Here is a 19,999-nt window from a genome sequence, read left to right as displayed (position 1 = left end):
CGAGGGCAGCTCTTCCTGTCCAAACTTCAATCAGCACCGCCAGGGCGGGAGGCAAGCCGAGGCTGCCCAGCCAGGTTCACGCGGAGCATGCCCACACCACCTCCGCAAAGCTGCACGTGGCCAAACTTTAGGGTGGCACTTGGGGCAGTCAGAGCCTGGATGAGGCCACAGGAGGGAAAGGGGAGAGGCTCGGTGGCCAAAGGACAGAGAAGACACACAGAGAGAGGCAGGCGTGCAGGAGCCAGGCCTCTTCATCGAGGGAGGCAACTGGGGGTGCCCGGGTCTACCCAGCTCCCAAACCCTGATCAATTTAGGCCATCTGGGCATTAGAACAGAATGTACAGGAAATGTTAGCTGCAAAGGGTCAAGAAGGCTTTCCAGGAAGGACATTTCTGATCTGTTTCCCAGCAGGGAAAGCATTTCCAACACAGAGAGGTAAGTCCCCCAAGGCAAGCCGGCAGGACCAGCTCTGATTCCCGGGAAGGGACCCCCAGCACCAAACCAAATGCAAATGACTCCAATTACCCAATCCTGGGCCCCTGCCGCCAACGCAGAACTCAGCAGAGCCCTGGCAAGAGACAAGTCTAGGATAAGCAAGGAGAGAAAGCCAAGTAGTGAAAACAGGGGAAACACTGGAAGAGTCAGGATAGAGTCTAAAACTAAGAAGGGGAATACACAGTGAATGGGCTTCTCTATGGCGCTGAAAAGCCGCCTGGCACAGGCCAGCTTGGTTCCTGGACAGTGAGGAATTCAAGGAAGACAGTGTCAGCCGTGGCAGTTTCATTTGTGGATTTTACTACTCCTTCTCTGTAACAGTCCTCTAGCAGACTTGTCACTGTCATTCCACAAATTATCTAAACATATTTATAACATGAGCTGAGTTCTGTGGGCTCCTGTAGTAAAAACAGAGTTTGTCTTTCCTTCCCTCCCCACTCCCCCACCTAACAATCAGTGGAGGGTCTCTTGTGAGCCTGGGGGCAGCAGGGATGGGGGGAGGATGGGACACATCCCCTGTCTTTTAGAGTGTCACAGGCTGGGGGAGCTGGAGTGACAAGGAAGTGAAGCAACTCCAAGGACCATATGGAATTGTTTGAGAGGTCCCCGGAGTGTGGTAGGATCTCAGAGGAGGGGACAATTAATGCTACCTGGAAAATGGGGAAGGTTCCCTGAAGAGGTAAGATTGAAGCTGGTCCATGAGGAATGAACATGGGTTCTTCAAGCAAAAAGCCAGAAGAGACATGTCAGGCCAAGCAGTGACATACAGGTTTCAAGTGGAGGGCAGGATGGAGAAACGAAGTCATTCCCTAGGGCCGAGGAAAGTGATGTGATTTGAGAGATGGGTCCAGAGAGGGAGGTAGGAAGCAGTTGGACCATCTACTTGATCCTAAAGACCACACGGAACTGTGGAAGGCTTTTAAAGTGAACGAATCACTTTGCCCTAATCCTGAGGAAGACTTGGAAAGAATGGAGGGTGATGAGGCTCTGAAGAAGGCAGTAATGTTGGGGATGGTGTCAGAGGCTCAGTCAACACATGGGAAGCAGGATAAGACAACTGACTGACTGGAGAGAGAGATGAGGAAGAATGCAAAGGAAGTAACAGAAGCAGCTAAGCGTGATGGTTAACTGCATGGGTCAACCTGGCTGGGCCACGGTGCCCAGATACATGGCCAGACATTATTCTGGATGTTTCTTTATGAGGATGTTTCTGGATGAAATAAACAGTCGAACAAGCGGACTTGGAGTAAAGCAAATTGCCCTCCATAATGTAGGTGGGCCTTGCCCTATCAGTTGATGGTTTGCATAGAACAAAAAGAGAGACTTCCCAAATAAGAGAGAAGGCTCCAGCAGACAGCCTTAGGACTCTAACTGGAACAGTGGCTCTCTTGGGCCTCCAGCTTGCTGACTCGAACCTGTTGCTCAAATCTCTTTATGTAGGTACATAGATAGATAGATGGATGGATAGGATAGATAGATGGATGGATGGATGGATGGATTGGATAGGATAGGATAAGATAGATATATAGATATACAGACGGATAGATAGATAGATAGATAGACAGACAGACAGACAGACAGATCCTATTGGTTCAGCTTCTTTAGAGAACCTTGACTAACAAAGAGGTCTGCCAGGCTTCATGCTAAAGAAGGGGACACCATCACAGCCCACGGTCATCTTCACGACCACCACCCCCATACATGTGCGTTCAACACACAGTGACAAAGGCCCACTCTGGGCCAGGCCCTGCGCTGCCGCCTCCACCTTTGTTGTGTCATTTAATCCAAGGGCTGACCGTGTCTCTCCTCTCAGATGTCCGCTAGTCATGCCAAAATGAACAGGTCCAAACAGACTCCCCATTCTGTCCACTCCCATGAGAGCAAATGGCACCACAGTGAGTGGCCCAAAGGCAAAAATTCGGGTGTCATCCAAAAGCTGGAAGTCACCCCATCGTCTCTACTTCACTCCCGCTTCCAGTCCACTCCAGGTCCAGCCAGTGCAGCCTCTACAACCTGCACCGACTCCATCCGTGTCTTTCCATCGCCCCTGCCCCCATGCCCCCAGCACAAGGCCCCAGACACCTACCTGGCCGGGACAACTCCAGGGACGTCCCTGTGTTCTCCCTGCTTCCTCTTCTCCCATTTCCCTCCCAGGCACTCCTCCAAGACCACCCTCCATTGGCAGCAGCCTGAGCTTTTCAAAACATAAACTAGACAGTGTCACTTCTCTATTTTCAACCAAGCAACTGTTTCCCACTGCGTTTTGGATGAAATGCACCCTCTCTGTAGCCAAGAGGGCCAGACACACCTCGTGCCTTATCTCATCAGGCCCTCCCCTGCCTGCTTCAGACACGGACCCCTCCCTATCCCTGGAAAAACACCCCAGCTTCCTGGCTGCCTGAGAACCAACTTGCTGTTCTCGGGGCCTTGGGACAGCTTGAGATGCCCGGCTCCTTCTCACCACGCAGATCTTGGTGTCAATGTCCACTCTTCAGAGAGGCCTCTCTGACCTCCCTTTCTAAGGCAGTAAATCTCAACACACCTCGCACCCTCTCCCAAAGCACCCTGCCCCTGCCTCTACCGCTCTCTTCGCAACTCAGAGTTCGCTCATTCTTTTGTTAGTTTATCTGTTTTAATTTTTCTTTTTTTTTTTTTCTTTTGTCTTTTTAGGGCTGCACCTGAGGCATGTGGGAGTTCCCAGGCTAGGGGTCAAATCAGAGCTGTAGTTGCTGGCCTACACCACAGCCACAGCAACACCAGATCGGAGCTGTGTCTTCGGCCTACACCATAGCTCCTGGCAACACCAGATCCTTAACCCTTCGATCAGGGCCAGGGATTGAACCTGTGTCCTCATGGAAAATAGGTTCATTATCACTGAGCCACAACCAGAATTCCTGTTTCCGTTTTTCTGTCCCATCCACCCTACCCCTGAGACCTAGCATGTAAGTCCTATATGGACACAGACTTTTGTCTTGTTCACCACTGTGGCCCCCAAAATCTAACATGATAAATATTTTTGAATAAAGAATAGATAAAATAACAAATAACTACCTTCTAAATCTGGGGTTACTGTGTCACTAGTAAAGAGCAGCTAACTGAAGCCCAGAGAGGTTAAGTAACACGCCCAAGGTAACACAGCTCTAACTGGTAGATATAGGACTCAAATCCAGGCCTGGCTTAATCCAGAAGATGTGCTTTCCATCACTCCCCACAGGCATCTATATTAACCAGTGTCTATGGTGCACTTTTTAGCTTTAAAAGATCCTTTAGGAATACAATATTTATTAACTATAAACATTTCTGGAGCACCCAAAATGTGCCAGGTATCTTGCTGAATGGACAGTGGATGTTAAATCAGACACCTGAAGGCAGCAGCACAGCCCATGAGGCGGGCAGGAAGGGTGTGATCCAGCAACACACTGGGACAGGCCTGTGACCAGCCCAGGGCCAGAAACAAACTCTGTCTTTTATTCTTCAGCTGAACACCTTTCTGCTTCTTATTCCTAGTTAGGCTGGTAATGCATGCTCATTGCAAGCAAATTCAAAAAATGCAAAAAAAAAAAAAAAAAAAGAGCACTTACAATCTAATCAGTTGGCGCTAATCACTGTTCACACTCTGGTATCATTATCAGTTTTCTCCCCACTATTGAAATATCATGGCTCTTTCCCCACTAAAGGCCATGAATGTTATTCTCCACAGTGGCTCCTCTAAATGATGCCCTGATAAACATCATGGTCACGTGTGCACAGTGGTCAGATTATATACTGGACCCAGCAGTGGAAACACTGGGAGAAACTTCATGTTTTTAAAAATGTTTATGTGCCAAACTGTCCTCCAGAAAGACTGAAACAATTTAAATTTGATCGATCTGATCATTGAAAGCTAACATCTCCTTTAACTATGTCTGGCCTCAGTTATTCACTATGTGAACCACCTTTTCCAGGGCCTAGAGCAGTGCCTGGCACAGAATAGGCACTCAAGGACTCACTGAAGGAAAATGTCAAGGGGATTTTTCTTTGTTTGTTTTTTGGTTTTTGCTTTTTGCTTTTTTAGGGCCGCATCTGTAGCATATGGGGATTCCCAGACTAGGGGTCCAACTGGAGCTAGAGCTGCCCACCTACACCACAGCAACGCTGGATCCTTAACCCACTGAGCAAGGCCAGGGAGTGAACCTGTGTCCTCATGGATCCTAGTCAGATTCATTTCCACTGAGCCACGATGGGAACTCCGAAAGTGTCACCATTTGTATTTTTCCTATTGGGAGCTCCCTATTCATATCCTTTGCCCACACATCCGCTGAAATATCTGGCTTTTCCTTATTCTTTTGCAAAATCATTTTATATCTCATGAATACTAACCATGTGTTTGCTACATTTGCTGAATTTTTTTCAGTTGTCATTTATCTTTAAATTTTAAGATGGATTTTCTTTCTTGACAGAAAATTTATTCTTTTTTTTTTTTTGGGCTGTGGCATGTGAAGGTTCCCAGGCCGGGGATCAAACCCGCACCCCAGCAGCAACCCAAGCTGCTGCACTAACACCACCAGATCCTTAACCCACTATGGCACAAGGCACCTCCGGAAAACAGTTATTCTATAGCTGAGTTTTTCAACATTGACGCCATTTACACTTGGATGGGATATTCTTTGTGCTGGGGGATGTCCTGGCAGGAGGTTCATGATAGGATGTTTAGCAGCATCCCTGGCTCCCTGGCTCTACCCACTAGATGCCAGGAGCACTCCCCTCCCAAGGTGAGACACATTGAAAATGTCTCTAAACATTGCCAAATGTTCCCAGAAGGCAAAATCATCCCTAGTGGAGAACTGCTGCTTTATGATTTCCAACTTCAGTTTCCAACTTCAGTGCAAGTTCAGCTTAAAGAGTCTATTTCTACTACACAATTTTAATTGTAAAAAGTAACTGCTTGGGAGCTCCTGTCATGGCTCAGCAGAAACAAATCTGACTAGCATCCACGAGGACGCAGGTCTGATCCCTGGCCTCGCTCAGTGGGTTAAGGATCCGGCGTTGCCGTGAACTGTGATGTAGGTCGCAGACGTGGTTTGGATCTGGAGGTGCTGTGGCTGTGGTGTAGGCCAGCAGCTACAGCTCCAAATCGATCCCTAGCCTGGGAACCTCCATATTCCGAGGGTTCGGCCCTAAAAAAGACAAAAAAAAAAAAAAAAGGTGACTGCTGTATTTTTGTCTTGCCTCCCATGGTTTTAGTTTCCACATTTAAGTCTTCAATCCATGCGAAATATACTTTAGTGTAAGAAGGGCATTAAGAAGCCAGAGATTATGACTGCCTTGAACTTACGCCTGGTTAAAGGTAGTCCTGCCACAGGAGTAGCTTGCTATGTGGGACATTCAATGAACCCAATGTACAAAGTTACTCGACACCTCACAGAGTGCAGAGCTGCACCCTGTCACCCAACAGCTGGCACAGAGTTGGCAAAGCTGACATCAAGATGTTTCCAGTCTTATCTTCTCACAGCTTCAGGGATTCCTTCCTGGGACCAAACCAGATGAGCGCAATAAATGCTTGGTGAGTGGGACAGCTGTTCTAGGAATGTGTTTGCTAGTGGCTATTTCACCTTTCACAGAATCATCAGCACCTCCTAAAACCAGCAACACACCACTGGATTCTGGAGCCATCTGGAAAAATCTCAGGGATCTTCCATTTTAGTAGGGGGGAAAAAAAAAAAAAAACCACCAGAGTGAAAGGTTAACTCTGTATTTCCCTGCCCTCAGCTTGAACTTTTGTGTGTTTTCTAGTAAATTCTTAAAAACAGTAATTAGCCTTTTAAAAATCCCTATTAGATTTCTATAGATTGTAATGAATATAGTGGGCTCCCTCTGGTGGTCACAAGAAAATCTCCAAATCCCAACAGTCAATACACAGCTAGATCTCAGGACTTTTCTGTACAGGACACAGCACATTTTATAATTAATAGATTCACAGCAGAGTTCCCTGGTGGCTCAGCGGGTTAACAAGCTGTTGTTGTTACTGCAGTGACCTGGGTTCAATCCCTGCCCCTGGATCTTCTGCATGCCATGGGTGTATGAAAAATTTTAAATAACAATAATAATAATAATAATAAATAGATTCATGACTAGATGATGCCTTAAGACTTGTAATTCATCTGCCATTCATCAATGAGTCTGCAGATTGGTCCAGAAGGACACTGTCCAAAACCATCCTCAGCATCTTGCCTTCTAAATCCCTCTTTGGGGATTTCTGTCTGTTCAGAATATCCCCCTCCCCCAGGTTTTCAGCTCCGGGCACCTCTGTCCCCTCCTGTGCCCATCCATCCTGTTTGTGAGTTTTGTCCCCCACATGGCCCAGGGCCTCTCGCAGCTGTTCCCTGCCATCAATTCTCATGGCCCTCATTCAAGTTCTCACGACCTCTCCTCCAGGGGAGTCATTCAGCAGATATTTACCCTCCCTCCTCCACAGGCTGCCCGGCACCATTCTAGGCTCAGGGGACGCAATGGGGAACAAGACCAGACTGTCCCCACCCTGAGCTCCCTCCCGCTAGGCTTCTCCACTGAACCAAACCTGCGACCCAGTCCACCTCCTTCCTGTTTCTTGAGTCTTCCTCTTACGGCTTAAAACTAACACACCTTCCACGCATCCCAGGGATGGAAGCCCACCCCCCTCAGTGAAGTCTACCCTCACTTTCTACCCTCGCCTTCCTCCCTAATCTCCACCCCCGCCTTCCACCCTCACCTCCCACGCTCACCTCCCACTCCTGCCTCCCACTCCCACCTTCCAACCAAACAGAGCTCCCTGACACTCCTAGGGATGCTGCCTCTGCTCAGGATGCTGGGTCTCATGGAATGTGTCTCCCACTCCAGCTGCCTAAGATGCCAACCAGTCTTCTAAATCCTGCCCATCTGTGCTCGTGCCCTCCTCAAGGCAGCCTGCGCTGAGGTGATCCCTCCTTCCTTTGCAATTTCTGTGGGAATTTCTTCTTCAGACTCTTCCCATCCTCAGTACATTATGGTTCTTCTCTGAGAACCATCATCCTCCATGAAGAGGGTTTACAACTCCTCTATCCGTCTCAGGCAATATAACCCATAGGTCAAGCGCAAAATACAAAATAGGATAGAGGGAGACGAATGAACAAATGAATGAATGAATTCTGGAATTCTCCAGAGAATTCTGGAAAAAAAAAAATCAGACACATGAATTATCTTCAACTTTGTACTGTCTGACATAACCAACACTAAGCTACTTTTTACCATAAATGCAAGTCAAGCAGGATTTAACATGTGAAAAAAATATATCATTTAAAGAGTTCTGGGAGTTCCTGTCATGGCTCCAAGGTTAACGAATCTGACTGCCATCCACAAGGATGCAGGTTCGATCTCTGGCCTTGCTCAATGGGTTAAGGATCCGGCATTGCCATGCACCGTGATGTAGGTCACAGATGAGGCTTGGATCTGGCATTGCTCTGGCTGTGGTGTAGGCAGGCGGCTACAGCTCTGATTCGACCCCAAGCCTGGGAATCTCCATTTGGCCCGAGTGTAGCCCTAACAAGCACACACAAAAAAAAGGATTCCCCGTCGTGGCTCAGAGGAAATGAATCTGACTAGTAACAGTGAGAACGCAGGATAAGGATTTTCAGCCTTGTCATGAGCTGTGGTGTAAGTCACCAACGCGGCTCAGATCCTGTGTCACTGTGGCTGTGGTGCAGGCTGGCAGCTGTAGCTCCGAATGGACCCCTACCATGGGAACCTCCATACGCCATGAGTGCGGTCCTAAAAAGCAAAAAAATAAAAATAAAATAAAGAGTTCTACAAGGAGTTCCCACTGTGGTGCAGTGGGTTAATGCTCTGGCTTGTCTCTGCGGAGGCACGGATTTGATCCCCAGCCTGGCACAGTGGGTTAAGGAGCCAGCACTGCTACAGCCGTGGTGTAGGTCACAGCTCTAGCTCAGATTCAGTCCCTGACCCAGGAACTTCCATATGCCTCGGGTGCAGCCAAAAAGTTTTTTAAAAAGAAGAAGAAGAAATAACAAATTCTACAAAAAATAACTCAAAGGCAGGGGGTACCAATTTTTGGCTTCAAACTACTAAGAAAGCATTCCCTACCCTAAGCAATTTCCTAAACCAACAAACACAGTAAAGCAAGCAGGCTGAACAGGTAACCCTGACCACTTCTGTTCCACTCTGCAACATTTGCCATAAAATATCAGTGAAATGTCTCAGGTTCCCCATCACGTCCGCGCTGTACTTCATGCTCTCCTCAGCAGAGGTCCAACCCCTCTGCTCAAACCTGCAAAGTTTCACAGAGCAGCGAATTTCTAACTCCGATTCATCTGTGTATTAATTTCTGGAAGGTCACTCTGCACTGCAAGCCCAGTGCCCATCATTTGGAAACCACAGGCCACGTCTCTGGGATATGATGCAAGGACACAAAAGGGCACAAAAAGGAAATGAAAAGCATTGCCGGTTTTCCGAAACATTCCTAATCATCTGCAGGGAAGGTTGAGCCCAGTGAAAAACCAGTGTGAAGAGTGCGAAGGGGCAGAGCCCCAGGCTTTGCAGGACAAGGCCTTCTGGATGCTGTTAGCGGCCAATGAGAACATCACAGGTTCCATGTTTTCTCTTCTTTTCCGGTTCCCTTACTTCTGAAATCTGTTGCCAGCATTTTCTCACCCATGTCCCAGAAGAACACGCTAAGGAAGCCTGCCAAGCCTTTGTTCCTTCACTCCAGAATACTCCGAGCCAACCGTCATCTCTGAATCGCCTCCTTTCTGGCAGCCCTGACTGACATCAGCGAAAAACCAGGAAGGTAACAGGCTGTACAAGGCGGGTCTGGACTGGTCTCGGGGCAAGGGATCTGGGTTCCTGGGAACCACCAACTCACTTTCAGGAAGCAGTGCCAAGTCCTGTCACAAATTCATTCGATCCTTGCACAATCCTCTGAGGTAGGTACCATTAGAAATCCCATTTCACAGACGATAAAACCGAGGCACCAGGAGGATAAGTTCGAGGTCATGGAACTGGTAAGGGACAGAGAATCTGAACCAGGCAGTCTGGGTCCAGAATTCAAGGGCTTTATCACCAGGCCACACTGTCTGTTGGACCAATTCAACAGCAAGAAAAGACCCGTGTGTTTGACTGGAGGTAAGCCTCAAGATCTGTCTATAGTCCCTGCCAAGGACCACCTGGACTTGTCCAGCCCGCTGCCCCTGGAGCAGGACAGAAGTGGTCAGCTGTGTCAGCCCAGCTATACCCCTCTTCTCTTCTGGGACCAACACCTTCATTTTCCTTAAGGTAAACACCCTTCCCCATTTTCAGCCCATGTGGTTCTGGTGGTGTCAACCCTCCCCCAGAAAGCCTCTCCCCTTCGCCAGGTCCAAGAATGGTCACATGACCCAGACCTGGCCAATGAATGGGTCCCGTCCTCCAGGCACAGCATTTACATCAGGGAGAGGCACCTGCCCCAAACCAGGCAAAGCAGGGTCAATTCTGGGACCTTTTTCTTTAATTGTGGTAAAATAGAAAAAATTTAAATCTATCATTTTACTTGCTGAACACCTGAAATAATGCAACACTGTCAATCAACTATACTCCAATAAAATGAAATTTTAAAAATCAAGAGAAAGGGGAAAACAAAGTTTTGACCACTTAAAAGTGCACAGTTCCATGGTACATAGGACATTCACACTGTTGTATAAGCACCACCACCATCCCCTTCTGCAATGTTCCCATCTTTCCGAAGAGAAACTCTGTACCCAGCAACAATAACTCCCTGTATTATTCTGCTCAGGCTGCCAAAACAAAGTACCACAGCTTGCGTGGCTTCAACAACAGAAATCTATTTTCTCACAATTCCAGAGGTTGTATGTCAGAGACCAAGGTGTCAGCAGGGTTGGTTTCTCCTGAGGCCTCTCTCCTCTGCTTGGAGACGGCCGCCTTCTCCCCATCTTCACGTCGTCTTCCCACTGCGTGTCTGTATCCTAATCTCTTCTTGGAAGGACACCAGTCAGAGGATTAGGGCCCCCAACAGTCTCACTTTACCTTATTTACCTCTTTAAAGGCTTTCTCGGTCACATTCTGAGGCACTGGGTGGGGGTTAGGACTTTAGCATGAATTGGGGGGGCACGGTTCAGCCCTTAACACTCCCCATTCCCCAATGCCGAGAACTTTGAGAAAAGGGAGAGCTCTTTCTGCTGGGGCTGCTGAGGTCTGATCCAGCCCTGGGGCAGCTGGTGGCCACCTTCTCACCCGAAGGAGACAGCATCTGAAATGATTTCTAGAAGAGCAGAGAGATGGAGAGAGAGCCCCTGAGGCCGGATGCACCTGCGCCCAGCTCTACCTATGACCTCTCCGTTCCAGCTATGTGAGCTACTAAGTTTACTTTGTCTGTTTTATTAACATAATTAAAAGAGTTAACACAAGGAGCTTTCACACCAGAGTGGCCCATTTATCCAGGACATGCAGGATGTGCCCACATGGCAGTTGTTCAAGCAGAAGAGTCCAAATTCAAATCCAAGCCTCTCAGGCTCCAGGGTACTGGCTCCGACCCATCTCTTGGGATGCTTACGTGTCAGGACTATTCACAGCACAGTGGAGACCAGGTCGTGCCTGCATCCCCCACAGAGCAGACTTCGGGGCCACTCCCTGCCAGAGCCCTTCCTACAACATTCCAGAACTGCTGCTCTGGGTTGGGGGGGGACTCCCCAAAGAGACTTGAAGGCTCCTGTCCTACCCCTACCCCCCAGCATCCCCAGACCCCTGCAGCAGTGCCTGACCCAGGACAGCTTCAGTGCAAAGTACGAGGATGGCAGGGGACAGGGCGGGTCGACAGCTCTCCTGCCCTCTGACACCTGCTTAAAGGACAGTCTGTGAGAACTGAGGATGGGAAACAACTCAAACATCCTTCAGGTGGGGACCGGCCAGGTACCTTTCAGGACAGCCCAACAGCCCAACAGGATTCTGTCATTTAACCAAAACAAGGCAGCAACGGCTCTCTGATGCATGGACTGATTCAGACCATCCCAGAGGGAAACAGCAAACCCCCAACAGCAACCCAGGGACAACAATATATGTTACCCTATGCATGAAACCCGGAGGGGAGCTTCTTGCTGAAATGTACATAACCAACCTCAAACACTGGGCTGTCCAATGCCACGACCACCAGCCATACATGGCAATTTAATTACACAAAATATTTTAATTCAGTTCATCAGTCGTACTAACCATGTTTCAGGCGTGTGATAAAACATTTCTATCATCGCAGAAAATTCTATTAGGGTGGACTGCTCAGAAAAGCATCAGCAAACAGTAAACGGCCCCTGGAAAGGGGAGGAGGAGAACTGGGCGACAAGAAGGGAGAGACATTATTTTCCACGTGTAATCTTGGGTGGTACTTGAATTATCTTTTTTCTTTTTTGGCCACCCCACGGCATATGTGTGGAGTTCTGGGACCAGGGATCAGATCCAAGCCACAGTTGCAACGTACATCGTAACTGTGGCAATGCCAGATTTTAACCCACTGTGCTGGGCTGGGGATCAAACCTGCATCCTGGTGCTGCAGAGACACTGAGGATCCTGTTGTGCCACAGCAGGAACTCTAGTCCTTGAATTTTTATCACACATTGTTTCTTATTCAAAAACAAACATGTTATTTATTTTCTGGCCATACCCACAGCACGCCAAAGTCCCTGGGCTGGATATTGAACTTGCGCCACAGTAGTGCCAAAACCAGATCCTTAGCCTGCTGAGCCATCAGGGAACTCCCCATAATAAACACTTTAAGAGTTTCAACATATTTTAAAACATTTACGTACATAAGTAACATAAGAAAAGAAGATGCTGGAATCCCGAAGGACCTGAGTAAGTGGCCTGTATCTACAGCCCAGAGCTCTTCACTGAAGGAAGAGCAGAACCCCTTCTGGGGCAAGTGTATGAGAAAGAGCAGCACTGGGGGCTCCCAGGTGGCAGCACTCCTGACTCATATGTACTTGGCAGTGCAGGAAGCTCCTAGGTCCCTCACATTTTGATTCTCTCAGCAACCTTATATTTGGGTTAATACTCCTACTTTAGTTTTCCTAAGGCTGCCACAACCAATGACCACAAACTAGGTGACTTAAAATGACAGGAACTCGTTGTGACTCAGCAGGTTCAAAACCTGACACTGTCTCGGTGAGGATACGGGTTCAATCCCTGGCCTCAGTCAGTGGGTTAAGGATCTGGCGTTATTGCAAGCCATGGCATAGGGTGTAGATATGGCTTGGATCTGGTGTTGCCGTGGCCATAGTATAGCTTGGCGGCTGCAGTTCAGATTCGACTCCTAATCCAGGAACTTCTATATACTGCAGGTGTGGCCCTAAAATGAAAAATAAAAACAAAAACAAAAAACAGGAAACCATTCTCATGATTGCCAGAAATCCTGGGCATTCCCGGGCTCGTAGATGCATCACTCTGGTCTCCGCCGCTGTGTTCCCATGGCCCTTCTCCTCTGGATGTCTCTGGGCCTCAAATCTCTCACCCTTGTCTCTTCAAAGGGTGTTCATCTCTGGATGCAGGGTCTACCCTAATCCCACATGACCTCATCTCATGGTTCTTAATTATGACCCTAGTTCCAAATAAAGCCGCCCTGACAAGTCCCAGGGCTTAGGACTGGGACATAACTTTTTTGGGGGGAAGAGGGCACAGTACCACCCACCATACTGTTTTAGATGAGGAATTCAAGGCTCAGGACCTGTCACTTGCCTGAGGTCACAGGGCACAGCCTGCCAGTCCTCCCACCGCTGACTCTGATAAGAGAAGACTCTAGACCTTCCAATGGAAGCCTGTCTCTCCTTTCAGCCTCACAGCTCCCCGAGCGAGCGGCCACTTCACAATGGGCAACACTCAAAGCAGAGCTGCCCCTTCTTTGGCCTCGCTTATCTGTCGGCTGCATCCTAGGATCTGACAAAAGATTACACTGTCCTCTGGGCTGTGGGAAGAAACTGGGCTGGAGGAGGGGTTGGGGGTGGGGGGATCTGCGGGGATCTCAAATCAGATGAGGATCCAAGCTATAGAGGGTGGTCTGTGTGTCCAGACTCCAAAAATCTGCAGGGCAGACCAGAGCTGGGGAGAAAGGGAACGAGTGAAGGATTCTGGTGGTGGAGAAAAAGGCTTCTGTCTCTTTATGGCAGAAGAGAATGGGTCAGCCTATGGGGTTTTGCACTGATAAAGGACTCTTTCTGGTCTAAAGGGGTTCAGGTGAGTCCTCCAGATCGAGGTGACAGGAGAGACACAACAGCTGTGGGTATTGTGCGTCTTGCACTGGGGGCTGGCAGAGGCCACCACCCTACATCACCAGGGTCACAGTGACCATGCCTGTGAGGACAGCCACAAGCCCCTCAGACAACAAAGGCTCAATGCTGACCACTGGGCACCCTCTGAGCCCTGCCCTTCTCTCGATGGGTGGGCCTGGGGGTTCTGACCAACCTTTCTGCCTCCATGTTCATCCCCTTGGCAACTCTCCCCGTGGTCCAGGAGCCCCCAGGGGAAGGCAGGACACAGGACTGTCTCCAGGTCCTAAGCTTTGACCTGTATTTCCTCAATGACCTCAAAAGCCCACTCCAGGACTGGCTGGATTGATACAAACAGGAAGTGGCTGACCAAGATCTGGACCTGCACTTTGCTGTACAGTTGACAACTGACTATAAACCAACTATAATGGAAAAAATAAAATCGTTTTTTAAAAATCATAATGCAAAAACTATTGTTGAAATAATACCAAACAGCCAAATTATGACTGTTTAACATTTTGTCAACAAGAGTTTGATTATAGAGACTCTTATATTTCTTAACAAAGGAATGTATATTATGAATAAAAGGTAGACTGGAAAAAAAAGACCTGGACCTGGTTTGGGTTTATTCAAGAGTTCCATGCCCCACTATGTCCAGTCACTTGTGATGGAACATGATGGAGGATAATGTGAGAAAAAGAATATGTATATGTATATGTATATTCTTTTTCTCACATTATCCATATCCATAAACATATATAAACATATATAAGAATATACATATATATATACACATATAAGAATTTACATATATATGTGTACGACTGGGTCACTTCGCTGTACAATGGAAATTGACAGAACACTGCAAATCGACTATAATGGAAAAAATAAAAATCATAAAAAAAGAAGAGTTCCATGCCCCCTCACTGCCTCCTGCTCTCTCTCCATCCATCATGTATATTGGGGATTGCCAAACTTCCAGTCAGAAACCCATAGCAAGGAACCCATTTCCCATCACCATCCAGGTCACACCTACAAATTGAAAGAGCTGAAAGAAAAACTTCATTCCAACGTTTTTTGGTTTTTGTTTTTATAAAGTTAGCTTTTCCTCATTTTATTTTATTTTGTCTTTTTGTCTTTTCTAGGGCCACACAGGTGGCATATGGAGGTTCCCAGGCTAGGGGTCTAACCGGAGCTATAGCCACTGACCTACACCATGGCCACAGCAATGCCAGATCTTTAACCCACAGAGCAAGGCCAGGGGTCGAACTTGCAACCTCATGGTTCGTAGCAGATTCGTTAACCACTGAGCCACAACGGGAACTCCTCCAATGTTTTTTTCTTCTCATCTCTGCTAGTGCAGAATTTCAAAATGCTGGCTGCAACCTACGGAACTGATTTCATGTCTCATAAACATACTGTGACTCCCAGTTTAAAAAACCCTCATCCTCATAACATGTGCATTTACACCCATACAACACTCAGAAAGAAAGAGGGAAGATAAAAGAGGAATTGTTCCCATTTTATACATTTTGTAGATCAGCCAAAAATTCACTGGTGAGAGTGATTTTTTTTCCCCCATTGAACTGCAGTATATGACTTCCTGATCTGCTCACAATGTCACTATTCGTCAGGTCCTTTTCCCTTCCATTAAAACCTCAGAGTTCCCTATGAAAAGCCAGCTCAGGCTTGACAGTAAACTCCTCTCCTGCTGCCTCTCCAGAGATTGAACTTCCACACCACGAGGTCCGCCTTTGCACAAATCTCAGCGCATCTCCCGACATGGAGACGTCAACCATCAGTGAGCTTGGTTTCTGGTCCAGGTGAAGCGGTTTGGGAAATGCCAGATATCATGGCCAATGGGAGAAGTGACACGCTGTGACATGAGAGGTGTCAGGGCCCTGGGTTTGGCCCTCGCATTCTCTCACCTTGTCCGGCATGGGGGCAGCGGGGGGTGGGGTGGGGGTCTAGGAAATGTTATGATTTTCCACTCATTCACTGGTACGACACACTTTCCTGCAAGAGGATAATTCCGACCCCCAAAACACCAGGACTGAGTCCACGCCCCTAAATACTCAACCACAGTCAGCAAAGCTCCCATGAGAACAACCAAAGACCTGATATGAATCAGGATTTGAGCCACGGATTAAGAACCACTGAATTATCATTCTAGTCATAGTCATCCTTGGTCTACACCATCGAAACCCAAGAGACATGATTATCTGAATAATTCAGACCAAGTTTCCTGCCCCTTTCCTCTTCCTCCACCAAAGAAATGAAAACAGACGAAAAATCTATCTCCGTTAAATTATGTCTCTATCCACCCCCATTCATGTGTGAAACAGAGCGAGGGTCACAACATGAATCCCCATGTGGATGGTGCATGCCTGTTTCTCCATCTTTAAAACAGGACGGCTGCTACTTTCCCAGCATCTCAGCCTCTATCATAAATCATCTCTAACAGCTTCTTAGCTCCTGCACCCATCCCACTGCCCTCATCAAACCAAGGCAGTTAATTTTGCCAGAATCTTTAATGACATGCCTACCAGGAAAAAGGTAGGAAGAAAGGCCCCAGGGCGGTCCACAAGGTACCACAGACAGCCTGTAACCCAAGGTCATTCTCTCGACCACAGCCTCAGCAGTTCTGAGCAGACGGGAGAGAGGAAGCGAGGCCCCCAGACGTCAAGAGCCAGCAAGGCTGCAACATCCACTTACCCGGAGGGCAGACACACTGGGATGGTGCTTCCCGAACTGTCCGGAACTTGACTAGTCCTTCCAGCTTCTGAATCAAAAAAAAAAAAAGAAAAAGAAAAAACAAAAGAAAATTAACAAGATTGTATTTCAGACTAGAGAAGGGAAGAAGTGGGAAAATCTGCAAAAACCAACATATCTGAAAGATTTACAGGGGTGGTGCTGGTGCTTTCAAGAACATTTTTTAAAAGGTCATTCAATTCTACAGCAGTTTTGTTTTTGTTGTTTTTTGTTGTTGTTGTTGTTGTTGTTTAGGGCAGCACCTGCCGCATATGGAAGTTCCCAGGCTAGGGGTTGAATCGGAGCTGCAGCTGCTGGCCTATGCCACAGCCGCAGCCACATGGGATCCGAGCCGCATCTGCAGCCTACACCACAGCTCATGGCAACACCAGATCCTTAACCCACTGAGCGAGGCCAGGGATGGAACCTGCATCCTCAAGGATACTAGTCAGATTCGTTTCCGCTATGCCATGATGGGAACTCCTACAGGCAGTTTTAGAACGGGAGGAGAAACAGAAATAAATGTTTAGCAATTTCTTCTATTCAGGGACTCCCTGAATAGAAGGGGCATGTTTCTGCTTTGTTACAAATACAAATAAATAGAAATAGAAACACAAATCCCAGAACGACAAAGGGACCCTGCAGTCAGGGTAAAGATGGGAGGGCAGAGCAGAGGGAAGCTGGGTAGGGCTGATCAACACTGGCTCTGCACAGGTTTCCTGCCCCATCTGACCGCCCCTCCCCACTCCTATCCCCCTTGGCTGCAGCCCTTCCCAGCCCAAAGGCCTCAGACCCAATGGCCCAGGCCTAATCCACCCCAATGACGTGTTCCTTTCTTCTTACCAGTGGGGATCCTTGGCCTAGAAAACCTGGTGCAGTACAATTTAACAAGAATCTCTATACATGCCCAACCCTGTGCTAAACTTGGGTGAAGAGGAAAGAATTACCACAGAAATGGAGGCAAAAGTCACAGTAGGAGTTCCCGTCATGGCTCAGCGGTTAACAAACCCAACTAGCATCCATGAGGATGCAGGTTCGATCCCTGGCCTCACTTGATGGGTTGAGCATCTGGTATTGCCATGAGCTGTGGTGTAGGTCACAGAAGTGGCTCCGATCCTGTGTGGCTGTGGCTGTGGTGTAGGCCGGCAGTTACAGCTCTGATTTGACCCCTAGCCTGGGAACCTCCATATGCCGTGGGTAAGGCCATAAAAAGACAAAAACAAAACTAAACAAAAGTCACAGCTCTGCCATTATGGCAACTCAGAGAACAGCTCTGGCCTAACCATCACCTCACGTGACACTGGGGATAAACTCTGAGGCCTGAATTACTGTCCCAGCCTCACAGACAGGGGACCAAACTTAGACAAACTAAGACATTAATCTCTAATCCCAAATCTAGGTTTAGGGGAGTGAAGCAATTGGCCCATGATCCCAAAGCTAGCCAAGACTTGAGTCTTGACAGGAATATACAAAGTATTAAGCCTTCCCTAGGAAAAAACTGAAACAAAAACAAAGCAAGAACAACAAAAAACCTTCCTAAAAGCAAAACAAAGCAAATCCCCAAGGTGCTGAGTGAAAAATGCAGAACCACCACCAAAGATGGCACTTACGGTTCACACCTAAAAATGTAATTTTTCTCAGGAAAAAACATTAAAAAAAAAAAAAAGACAAATATCTTGGAACTACCGCAGCAAACGCGCAAACAAAATGTAATTTTTAAATCACCGCTTTAGAGGTGGTGAGAAGGGTCCCCTCAGTCTTGAGCCCTTGACCACCAAGCCTGGAATTTTCACACAAGAAGGGGCTGAACAGCCCAGGCCCAGTGGCCTGAGACAAAAACAACAACAACAACAAAACCTAACCAGGGCAGCTCTGGCCCTTGCAAAGCACTTCTGAGCTCCACCTCCACCCCCATCTGCCAGCCTGGCCCTCACTTTCCAGATGGGCAACAGAAGCTGAAACCAACAAGACAGAGTGAAGGCAAAGTTTTCTGGTTTTTTGTTTTGTTTTCATTTTTGTTTTTGTTTTTTGTCTCTTTAGGGCTGCACCTGCAGCATATGGAAGTTCCCAGGCTAGGGGTCGAATCAGAGCTGCAGCTGCCGGCCTATAGCACAGAGCAACTCGGAATCCTTAACCCACAGAGCAAGGCCAGGGATAGAACCCAAGTCCTCATGGATACTAGTCAAGTTACCACGGAGCCATGAAGGAAACTCCGTTGGGTTTTTTTTTTTTTTTTCGGCTGTGCCCACGGCATATGGAAGTTTCTGGGCCAGGGATCAAACCTGCGCCACAGCACTGACAACACCGGGTCCTTAACCAGCTTCACCATAAGGGAACTAGAGAACTGGAGGATGTGAGGTTGTGAACACTGGAGGAAGCGTTGCGAAAGCAGTACCATCTCCTCCATCCTCATCTCCACCCTTACTGTATCTTGGCCCCCAAGGCCTCGACGTGCCCCAGAAGTCAGAACCTGGCTAGGCCTCTGCCCCCCGGATCTCCACTCCCAGCCAGACCCCACCTGCCACTCACTCGTGCGCAAGCCTGGAATGCCCCTGGAACCACCCACCTGGACCAGAGCCACTCTGGGAGCAGCCCGGGCTGGCCCCCAGCCTCCAGAGATCCCCCTGCAGCTGCCATGGGCTCTCACCAGGTGCCTCAGATACCACCCCCGCCACCTCACCCCCAGCTGCCGGGGCCGGGCTGTGTGCACCAGACTCTGGAGCATCCCAGCTACACCCATCCTCGCTGAAGAGGAATGCTGCATGAGCTGCCCGGGATGCAGGCATGAGCAGGACCTCAGAACCTTCTCCCCCACCCCCACCCCCCTGCCCCACCCCCCACTGTACTCAAAGACACTGTTACAGATGTCAAAATTCACTTAGAAACAGAATCTAGCCTTTTAGTTGAAGCCAGTCAATTTATATGAGAAGCTCTCCTCTGTTTTAATCATTGCTAGAAAGACTAGAAGCTAACTTCTTTTAAAAAAAAAAAAAAAAAGTATTTAATGCTAAAAAACAATTTGCTTTTAACAAGTGCTATCACAACTGGGCTGTTTCCCCCACTTTATCAAATACTGATAGGAAACACAATTACTTTTAAGCTATTCTTATCTTCAAACAAAAAGCTAAACAGAAAACTATTGAAGAAAGGGGGGAAAATGTATTGTTAATGCTGGGAGATGGGATCATAAATAACTGATGGGGTTTTTGTTTTGTTATTTATTCTAACTCCTTTGATGTTTTGTTTTTCTGGATTAGATGGAGAATCTGCAAGGTTTTATCTCTTTATCTTCCCCCAATTCTAGGTCCCTAACTCTGGGATTGAACCCTCCCTACTAGAAACACAAAGTGAAATGTTTAAATTAGAAACCCAATCCCACGATCTTTATTTCCTTTTAAAAAAAAAATTATAGCAAAATATTCTTTTGTGTCCAGGTCTGTTAAAAAAAAAAAAAAAAAAAGTCTCAACTTTTTACATTCAATTATCTGGCAGCACCCTTA

At 47.7% G+C, this 19,999-nt stretch overlaps 1 protein-coding gene across 3 annotated transcripts in view; it reads right to left on the bottom strand.

The window, feature by feature from the left end:
• The window catches only part of COL23A1 (collagen type XXIII alpha 1 chain), a 375,037-nt gene that overhangs the window by 330,374 nt on the left and 24,664 nt on the right, over positions 1 to 19,999 (bottom strand). For all 3 annotated transcript variants that reach the window (XM_021084363.1, XM_021084365.1, XM_021084364.1), the window contains exon 2: positions 16,464 to 16,530. In XM_021084363.1, the coding sequence (XP_020940022.1) occupies positions 16,464 to 16,530 (67 nt within the window). The remainder of the gene's footprint in view (positions 1 to 16,463; positions 16,531 to 19,999) is intronic.

This window comes from Sus scrofa, chromosome 2, assembly GCF_000003025.6.
Source record: "Sus scrofa isolate TJ Tabasco breed Duroc chromosome 2, Sscrofa11.1, whole genome shotgun sequence".
Lineage (NCBI taxonomy): Eukaryota > Metazoa > Chordata > Mammalia > Artiodactyla > Suidae > Sus > Sus scrofa.
This window is presented reverse-complemented; position numbering and strand designations above follow the sequence as displayed.